Source organism: Setaria italica, chromosome V (genome assembly GCF_000263155.2).
Source record: "Setaria italica strain Yugu1 chromosome V, Setaria_italica_v2.0, whole genome shotgun sequence".
NCBI classification, from domain to species: Eukaryota; Viridiplantae; Streptophyta; class Magnoliopsida; order Poales; family Poaceae; genus Setaria; species Setaria italica.
The window spans coordinates 36407469-36418386 of NC_028454.1; the positions used below are offsets into that span (position 1 = coordinate 36407469).

The 10918-nt window shown below is 46.3% G+C and overlaps 1 protein-coding gene across 1 annotated transcript; it reads right to left on the minus strand.

Annotated features, from left to right (window-relative positions):
- Positions 1 to 8911: 8911 nt before the first annotated feature.
- LOC101754224 (probable 3-hydroxyisobutyrate dehydrogenase-like 1, mitochondrial) lies at positions 8912 to 10431 on the minus strand. The gene has a single exon (XM_004969850.3). It carries the CDS (start codon positions 10362 to 10364, stop codon positions 9330 to 9332), a length of 1035 nt encoding a protein of 344 aa, XP_004969907.1. The 5' UTR covers positions 10365 to 10431; the 3' UTR covers positions 8912 to 9329.
- Positions 10432 to 10918: the final 487 nt, after the last annotated feature.

Genomic DNA, 10918 nt, shown 5'->3' on the forward strand with positions numbered 1-10918 from the left:
CATAAACAAGAAAATAGATTGTCACGTCACCTTGCTTGAAAAAGAGCAGAGATGTATATGCCTTGGATCCCTAAAAGCCAAGTGTTTGCAATTTGCTACTCAAGCGAGAATACCATGCTCGCGGAGCCTGTTTAAGGTTATAAAGAGACTTGTCAAGTTTGCATACATAATTTGCTCGAGTAGTATCTTCATAACCAGGAGCTTGCTTCATGTAAACGTCCTCCTCCAGAACACCTTGCAAGAACGCGTTCTGAACATCTAATTGATGAATGCTCCACTTATTTGACACAACCAAGGAGAGCACAAGATGAATAGTTGCCGCTTTGAAAACATGACTGAAAGTGTCTTCATAATTCAAGCCATACCGTTGTTTGAAGCCTTTCGCAACAAGTCTTGCTTTATAGCGATCAATACTGCCATCAGTACCTCTTTTGGCCTTGTAGAACCACTTGCAATCAATAATATTATGAGAAGGATGGGAGGGAACAAGGTGCCAAGTATTGTTCCACATAAGAGCATCATATTCAGTATCCCTCGTTGTTTTCCAATCATTGGAACCAAGAGCCTCACGCAAAGAAGTTGGTTCAGAAGCTTCAGTAAGTAAGCCATAGCGCACCATACCATCTGTAAGTGTTTTAGGCTTATGAATGTTGTTCTGCAGCCACATCTGGGGTCGAATCGGTGCATGGAGATGTCATACCAGACCTAGAGGTGAGGAAGGCAGACGCCTGGAGCTGGAAGAAGGCACAAACATATCCAGTGCAGAAGATTCAGCAGTTGGTACAACAGATCCAGGGGAAGGAGGCGGTCCAGGGGGAATTGGTGCAGAAGATCCAAGGACCGCCGTTGTCATAGGTACGGACGCCATAGGAGCATTTTCGGCCGCAACAGTTGTCATCGTAGGAGTGGTAGAGGGCGAATCAGCCTCGACCGGTGTAGCTGTCAGAGCAGGCGGGGCAGTAGGCGTATCCGCACCAGATTCAGCGCCCAAATCAACCTCGATGGAGGTGCCAGACTCGTCTGGTAGCCTAGAACGACAGGAGGAAACGCCAGGAGGGGCAAAAAAAGGAAGGGGCACCACCAACGGTACCAAATTTGAAGATGAACCTGCAGAAACCGGCAACAACTCATCTAGCTCGGGTAGAGCATTAGCAATGTTAGGGAAACTACGATGCATATCCCCAGTCAAGTGATACGGTAAAAGAAGAATCTCTTCACGAAGACATTTCCTAGCATTAGGGTGTAGCTCAAGAAAGGGGAAAATGTTTTCATCAAAAACAACATCACGAGAAATATAGACTCATCCAAATGAGATATCAAGGCACTTGTAGCCCTTGTGAAGTTGACTATATCCAAGAAAAGCACATCGTTTTGAATGAAATTCAAGCTTATGTTTGTTGTATGGGCGAATATTTGGCCAACACGTACACCCGAACACACGAAGAGATGAAAATTTTGGTTGCTCATCAAAAAGACATGTTAGGGGAATAGAGAAGTTAATGACTCGACCAGGAAGACGATTGATGATATAAGTCACAGTCAAGAAAGCTTCATCCTAGAATTTGAGAGGCATGGATGTATGAGCAAGGAGAGCAAGACCAACTTCGGCGATATGATGATGTTTGCACTCAACGGAACCATTTTGTTGATGGGCATGAGGACAAAAAACATGGTGAGCAATTCCAATTTTTTGAAAGGAGTTAAGTTTTTGATATTCACCATCCCAGTCAATTTGCATTGTTTTATTTTTTTCTATTAAATTGATGTTCAACTAGTTGTTGAAAGTTGAGGAACACTTGAAACACATCAGATCGGTTTTTAAGAAGAAAAATCCATGTAAATTTAATGAAATCATCAATAAAGCTTACATAGTATTGATATTGCCCGACTGACTTGGGTGCAGGACCCCATACATTCGAAAAAACTAATTGCAGTGGAAAAGAAGAAAGACTTTCTGACTTAGGGTAAAGCAACTGATGACTCTTAGCTTGTTGACAAGCATCACAAACAAACTCACTTGAGTCTTTTTTAAATGACACATTATGATCTCTAAGAATATGACTAACTATGTGAGTGGAAGGATGTCCTAGGCGATGATGCTACCGTGATGACGATGGTGTGGTAACATGCTGAACTTAAGAGGCGCAAGGTATAGGGTAGAGCCCATCTTGACATCTATCATGAAGAAGAGGGGTCTTTGTCGGGGATAGATCCCCAGTACCCGCAACAAAGTAAGAAGACGGACTCCTACTAGGATTCCTTGTAATCCTACTAGGACCATACCATGTAATCTTACTAGGATCCCTACCTTGTAACCGACTAGTAATCCCGCTCCCTGAGTATATAAAGGAAGGCAGGGGTCCCTAGATCGGTAGGCGAAGACCTCATAGAACCACAGCAGAGGACCAAATCTTCAATCAATACAATATAACCAATACACAGGACGTAATGTATTACGCGACATAAGCAGCCCAAACCTATCTAAATCGTGCATTCGAGTTCACCTTCGAGTTCCTGATCTTCGGCAAGCCTCACACATAAAATACTACCTCGGGTACCCTCTCGGTAGGTTGCTGGGTCTAAACACCGACAGCTAGCGCTCCAGGTAGGGGTGATAGTCGAGATCATCAAGCAAGCTTGAAAGACCTGTTCATCAATATCAATCTATTCAGCGCGGCGAGGTTGTTTTGTTTCAACCAATCAACAACTCGACGAGTTCCTGCGTCAATTCCAAGCCTGATTCTATTCTGTTACAAAGCGGAGTCGCTGAGTTGGAGATCGAAGCGGACAAAACTACCCCATCACCAGTAATTCACCGTGGTGGTCATCGTCCGAAAAAAATCGTACCGCGTGCGGAGCAATTCCTCATAAATACCAGCTGTCGGCGTTCGTCGCTGCCATCTCCGAGTCGAATTGAACGACGTGCAAGGAGCTGGCGTTGCAATCTCAGTTAATTGCCTCCAGTTGCCAAGTTCGAAGCGGTGAAGAGATTCCGAAGGCATCAAAGCTAAGCATTAAAATCAAGAAACAGTCAACGCGGTCAACGGGTCCTGGAAGTTAAATTGGGGGGAAATTGCTACCTACACACAAAGATGTACTAGAGGAGACCTTCGATCATGCGGTAACGCCAACAATCGGCAACACCAGCTGCATCTACTCGTCGATGGCTACCTTGACTACTCGTCTCGACTAGAAATTATTCGAGGACGGACATCACACCATCGACAACTAGTCGGAATCGACTTTGACTAACTTCTTCAACAACCGTCACGGCTTCATCGACAGCTGCCATGGCTTCATCGACAATCATCTACGAATTAAGCTAAGTCACTTTTTAATTATTCCATATAATTTTTTCGGCTTGTTTTCCTGGGCAACACGCCAAGTAATTTTTTGTGTACGCCTCTCGATAAAAATTACTCTCCAAAGCTACAATTTACCAATTATTCCTGAAGCACGTTAACCGACAATCACGGGCTTGATACACCGAATTACAGAGACTACAGCCACAGGTTTTGTGGATTGAGTTCCGAAGGCTCTGCCAACAGGCTTGGTACATCGAATTTCGAAGGCTGCGGCTACGAGTTTGGTGCACTGAGTGCTGGAAGCTCGCAGCAACTACACTCTAAAGAGGCACAAATCCTATGCGCGGCAACACGCGCTCTGCTCGCCAAAAAGGCAGAAAAGTCTTAACGACTACTTTACACGCAATCGCGCAGTCTTTTTGTCGCAATGGCGACTACTTATTTTAAATGTCTTCTCTTAGCGGTCACTAATCTCCTCAAGCAGAACATGCCTTAATTCGTGAAAGCCTCGGATGTTCTGTCGTGCCTAAATGCTAGGACGCGAGACAAAGATTTTTCGTAGTAGTAGTGTCAGTACGCGTACACGAGATAAAAATCTCACACGCAGTGGCAATGGCTAAACAGGGACTGAGAGCCTAAACGTAAAAGACTAACTACTCGGGAAAAATATGGCCGAAACAAGAGCATGACACACAACATTTACACTATATTCATCACTGAATAAATTTCAGTATTTCCAAATTTTACAAATATGCTACATAATGTATGAATTTCTTTTTTTAGATCAAGTTTCAACGATGACTCTCCAGGACGCTCAGCGTACTTATAATGGCTCCGCTAGCTCCCAGGCTCAGGGCTAAGCGCCAATTATTACTCAGAATACCGATAGCTCCGCTAGCTCTCAAACTCGGGGGCTAAGTGCCAATAACTACTTGACATGATTTTTTCAAGATGAAAGAAGGAGATTCATGATTTTATTGACTTTCAACCTGATTCTTCGATTCAACCTAAGGCTCGGGGCTACTCCACATGGAGTGCGACTTCCGCTGCCCTCCATATCACATTCTAAAGATGAAGATTACAAAATCAAGATGACAAGGGCTTGAGCACACCAAAGCCTCATGGCAGTTTTGAGGAACTTTGAAGATTCAGCTAGACAAAGTACTCGAAGAGCACCAAAACTACTCGGTGAGGATCTGAAAAGTACTCAAGGCTGCTGCATTCGACTATGAAGCGCTCAGGGGGCTTATCAGGGATAGATCCCCCGTACCTGCAAGGAAGGAAGAAGACGGACTCCTACTAGGATTTCTATGTGATCCTCCTATGACCATACCATGTAATCCTACTAGGACTCCTATCTTGTAACCGACTAGTAATCCGGCCCCCTGAGTATATAAAGAAGGGCAGGGGTCCCTAGATCAGTAGGCGAAGACCTCATAGAACCACAACAGAGGACCAAAATCTTCAATCAATACAATCCAACCAACACACAGGATGTAGGGTATTACGCGACATAAGCGGCCCGAACCTGTCTAAATCGTGTGTTCAAGTTCACCTTTGAGTTCCTAGTCTTCGGCGAGCCCCACGCATAAAACACTACCTGGGGTACCCCTCGGTAGGTTGCCGAGTCTAAACATCGATGGTCTTTCGTGGCCAAATCCTTAACACAAAAGAAGGAAGGATCAAACTCAAGAAAGGCATCATTATCGGTAGTAAATTGATGGACGTAAATCAGATTTTTCGTGGCAGCAGGGACATGCAGAACATTGTGAAAGGAAAAATCACAACTGGGAGTATGAAAAATAGTTTCACCAACATGGGATATGCTCATACCTTTGCTATTGGCTGCATGGATCTGCTCTTGGCCATTGTACTGCTCCCGTGCCATAAGCTGCTCAAGCGAGTTGGTAATATGATCTGTGGAGCCGGAGTCAAAGTACCAATTTGCATCAATGCCATAGGATGGAGTAGCAGCAGATGCAGACTTCGGCGTTCCTGCCTTCATTGGTTTCTGGTCCCCATCACGAGGAGGAACATAGCGCTTATTGAAATGATACCAGCACTCATGAACGGTATGGCCAAACATTTCACAAAGTCGGCAGATTGGCCCCTCATCAGAGTCGGAGGAGTTGGACAGCCCCATATTGCGACCATGAAAAGGATTAGGACCCCCACGACCAGATCCTCCAGTGCGACCATTGCCTCGTCCACGAGCAGGAGGACGACCGCGGCCTCGGAACATAGTATTTGCAGATGAGTAGAACCGGCCCTCATCAGCACGCTGTTGATTCAGTCTTGCTTCAAAGGATAATAAGTCAGCATAAAGATCACTAAGGCTGATAGAATCTTTAGTAGACTTTGAGGAAACAAAGGGATTGAATCTGAGTTCAATCCATTGAGGATATATTCGATGAGATTATCATCATCAATGGTCTTGCCGGCTGCTGCCATCTCATTAGCAAGGGCCTTCATCTTGATATAATAAGCAGATGCCGAGGAATCACCTTTCTTCTCCCTAGCTAATTGGAACGGATCTGCAGAATCTTGGCACGAGATTGCGACGAGAACACCTGATTAATCGCCGACCAGACTTGAGCTGCATGTTCCAATGAGGAAACTTGGACCAAGACTTCCTTGGTCATTGAGGACAAGAGATATGCAAGAAGTTGCTGATCATTAGAGATCCAAGAGACATACGCAGGGTTATCAACTTCTTCGGTAGACTTGTCCAGTTTTTTCCACACGAAGTATCGCCAGAGGTTGAGCAATGGATCCATCTAGGAAGCCAATGAGGCGTGACCCACGAATTGCGGGTAGAACTTGTGCTCACCACACAAGGAAATTGTCACGGGTAAGCTTCTCCGAGACATGGATGTGGAACATTGTTGAAGCCGCCATCGAGCTTGAAGATGACATGATCGTTGTCGACGGAAAAAAAAATGAGTACTCTCAACTAGATGCACTCTTGATGGAGGAGGTGGCTCTTATACCATGTAGCATTGTATGGAACGGCTTACCCATAGGGGCGCCGGTATTGTTCATTATATAGGCCAAGGAAAGTCCTAGCCATGATAGGATACAAGAAGCTCTCCATGTAGGAGACGTGTACATGATAGATACAGCAAGAAGGACTCTAAGTCCGTATCCTATACAATTAAGTCTACAGTATGCACATAGCGTTTCCAATTTTTTCTCACCATGTATAATTAACAAATGCTTACATGCAGAAGATAGTAAACACGCTCGAAGCTAGATGGCCAGCTAATTTCATTGCTCATGTTTTATGGATCTTTAATATTAATTGTTGGCAACTTCATCCAGTAGTCCAAGATTACTACGGAATTTGTGTTCGGCAAGATGGTCGAAGGTGAGAACACCCTCAAGCAAGGCTCGTTCGCGCATAAGGATTTAGTCAGGTTCATACCCCCGACTCCCCGAGTAGGTGAGCTTCACCGACAAAGCAAGGTTGAGCTCCAGGCTCGTGGTGACATAACAAACTGGAGTTTATGATTAGGATATAGTGCGTTGGGAGTGTTAGGAAATTAAGCAACATCTCTGTTCAATCGTCACTTTATTTTTGTGATACGAACAATGCACTCAGTAAAAAAGCAATGGTGAGATGTGTCTTATTTGTTCATCTTTTAGCATGTGAAGATGAGGTTTGGGTGATTCTATCATCGTGTGAATTGCCTTAGCTCTCCTTGTTCTTTACGTAGATGAGTGATTGCTCTCTCTTCTGAAATAGAAGGGGCTATAGATGATTGTTATAGTTGGAAGAGTCAATAGAGAGGGATGTAAATACAAAAGAGAAAGTGAAGTGAAAAATGTTTATTGTGATTTGACCATTGTCATTTACACATACAAATATAAATATGTAGAATTATGGGGTCCATGGCCGTATTGACACAGTCGAACGAGTTTAGTGACCACGATTTACACTTTTATGAGTATAATGGCCAAAGTGAAATATAGAGACAAGTACAATGGTCATGTATGCATTTTACTCTAATGAAATCAAGGAAGGATTCTGTTGTGGCTGGTTTCCAGTGGGCATATGAAGAAGGTGCACTGGTTGAAGAGAACATGCGCGGCATTTGCTTTGGGGTATTTGATGTTGTTCTCCATTCGGATGCTATTCATAGAGGCGGAGGACACATTATTCCGACAGCCAGGAGGGTCATTTATGCTTCTCAGCTCACTGTCAAGCCTAGGCTTCTTGAGCCTGTGTACTTGGTGGAGATTTAATTCCCAGAGGAGAGGGCATGTGATTGAGGAGATTCAGAAGCCTGAGACTCCACTGTACAACATTAAGGCTTACCTCCCTGTTATTGAGTCCTTTGGTTGCACAAGCTCCCTAAGGGCTGCAACCTCTGGCCAGGCATTCCCTAGTGTCTTTCACCACTGGGAAATGCTGTCTGCTGATCCTCTGGAACCTGGTACACAGACAACTAATCTTGTCTTGGACATCTACAGGAGGAAGGGTATGAAGGAACAGATCACACTTCTCTCTGAATATGTAATATTTGATCATGTGTATTTATAGCCTGTATTTCTTATGGTTTTCACATAAATTATTATATCACCATATGCTACTTGGTGATATTGTATCTATCATGATATAATGATATTTTGAAGGTATTTCTGTGGACAATTATTCTCTTTTGCTTAATATAATTCTGTTCATCCTTGTTTGAATATGCTGTTTTTTCTATGTTCTGCCAGGCCACCTATTACATGGTGGTTAAATTCTTCCCCTCACTGAAAATCTCTCCTGAGCTGTGCTATGCTATATATGCTTACTGGATGCCCACAACATTTGATAGCAGTTTTTGCTATATATGCAGTTCTATATCGTCTCATCGTCTGGATTCTTGTATTTGGTTCCCATTTGCAGTTACTTTTTCTTATCTGACTGCTTTGGATTGATTCTGCTTTTATTCAATGTTCCTTTTTGTTTTTTTAGAATTAAAGGTACTCAGCCCCTATCCATCTGCATTAGCATCAACACAAGGTTAAACGCCGTTTCACAGTTCTTACAACGCGCCACCCTTGCCAAACTCAAAATACAAGTACTCGCACAGTACTCCAACAACCAATGTTCCTTTTTGTGTGTCTCTGTGTTCTTTCCATTCCGTTTATGCTACATAGGTTTACATCTTTACATGGAACACTTGTGGTGAAGCAATAATCCACAAACCATTACAAGGTTATAGCATCGACAGTGCTTTTGTCCACAGTGCCCTCTGCTGCTGCTCCTCCTCTTCTTGAGAAGGTCAGACGGTGACATGGTGTTAGTTGACTACCATTGCATGATGTTGGTTCTGGTTCTCATCAATCATGTAATACTAACTACATGAGATCCACAACCGCCGGTGCAAGCTTTCGACCTTCAAGAATAAAGATCCTCGGGACTACAACAGCAATATGATTCGGTAAATGTCCATTAACGAAATCATACTTTGTCGTCTGCTGATAGCATTTTATTATCTGGATGTTTATCTGAATTGGACTCTTAACCGATTTTTGCTAGATGCTCTTTAGCTCACATGATGCATCAACAGAAGAACCAGGGCATCGGTGAGGACTAAGGAAAGGACAGAGGAGGCTTACAAATTAGTGCTTCAATAGCACATTTCATCAGCAGCATCAAACAGTCGAGGTACATGATATGATAATAAAGCAAGGATTCAGCAACCTCAGGGTGAGTACCATGAAACTGCAACCATGCTGAATGTAGACTATATATCTGGTATTTTCATTACCATAGGTCCATAGCTGAACAAGTAAGCTAAGCGAGGCAACACCTCATTGTTTGCAGAATCTTATTTGAACTCGTACCCGCTGTAAACAAGTAAGCTGAGCAAGCATCCAAGCCGCACAAGTTCTTGCACAGTTGCAAAGTACACAAGTGACAAGTGAAAAATGTAAAACTCAGGCCACCAAGATCCACCTCAAGCTGCATACTTGCATCAAGCAAAGCTTCCCACGAGCGACAAGTTCACCAGAGCTGAAGCCGCGAGCTTTTCACTCAGGCTTCTTCTCGAGGCTGGTGTTGTTCAGCCGCTCGATGGCCAGTATCAGCGCCTGTGTACCGAGCCCGCCCTCGCCGTGCGCCATCAGCGACACGTACAGCTGTTGCGCGAGCGCGAGCCCCGGCAGCGACAGCCCCATGGCCTGGCATTCCGACAGGCAGATGCCGAGGTCCTTGACGAAGTGCCGGACGTAGAAGCCAGCCGCCATGTCCCGCTCCAGGATCCGCTTCCCGTACAGCTCCAGCGACTTGGACCCCGCGGCGCCGGTGGAGATGGCCTCCAGCCACTTGGCCACGTCCAGCCCGGCCTTGTGCGCGTACACCATGCCCTCCACGAGTCCCACCATGGTGGACGCGATGGCGATCTGGTTGCCCAGCTTCGCGCGCTGCCCCGCGCCGGGCCCGCCCATGTACAGCGCGTTCCCCATGAGCTTGAAGAGCGGCGCCAGGCGGGCGACGACGGCGGCGTCCCCGCCCGCGAAGATGGAGAGCGTGGCGTTGCGGGCCCCGCGGTCGCCGCCGGAGACGGGGGCGTCGACGGCCGAGCAGCCGGCGGCGGCAGCGGCCGCGGCTATCTCGGCGGCGAGGGTGGGGTCGGAGGTGGTCATGTCGACGAGGACACCGCCCGGGGCGAGGCCGGCGAGGGCGCCCGCGGACGGATCGAGGGCGGTGGAGCGGACGTCGGAGGGGAAGCCAACCATGAGGAAGATGACATCGGCAGCCGCGGCGGCCGCGCGTGGGCTGTCCGCGAGGCTGGCGCCGTGGGAGACGAGGCCCTGAGCCTTGGAGGCCGTGCGGTTGAAGACGGTGAGCGCGTAGCCGGCGGAGAGGAGGTGGCCGGCCATGGACTGGCCCATGACGCCCGTCCCCACCCAGGCCACGCGGGTGGTGTCCGGAGAGATCGGACAATCCGAGACGTTCGCTCCCGTGGCTGACGACGACATAGCTGCTGCAGCGGCGGCGGCGGTAGCGGCAAGCGGGAAGGGCGGACGGCGGTGAGTGAGGGAACGGGAGATGCCGGCGAGCATTTGGGGGCGGAGTAGCTGCCTGATATGCCCGTTCCTATGCAGGTAAATTGTCGCAAATGCCCTCTGGTGTCGCGTTGCAGTAGCCGATAAGGCGATAAGGCGTCCAAGCGTAAGGTGACCCTTGGATATGGGCTAGGTCCATTCAACCCAAACAGCAGCTCTATTCCTGGGCCGAATGGTAGCCCAAGAGGCCGACAGTGAGCTCACGGGTGACGAACCGGGATTCCAATGCAGCTTGGGTGTTTGGTTCTTTATATAGGTCCTGTTTGGATGCAGCGGTTAAAATTTAGCACATGTCACACAAGATGTTTGATACTATAATTATAAAACTAATTATATGGATGAAGTCTAATTTGCGAGACGAATCTATTAAGTCTAATTAGTCCATGATTTGACAATATGGTGCTACGGTAGCCATTTGCTAATGATGATTTAATTAGGCTTAATAGATTCATCTCGCGAATTAGACTCCGTTTATACAATTAGTTTTGTAATTAGCTCATATTTAATCCTCCTAATTAGCATCCGAACATCCGATGTGACCCTGCTAAAAT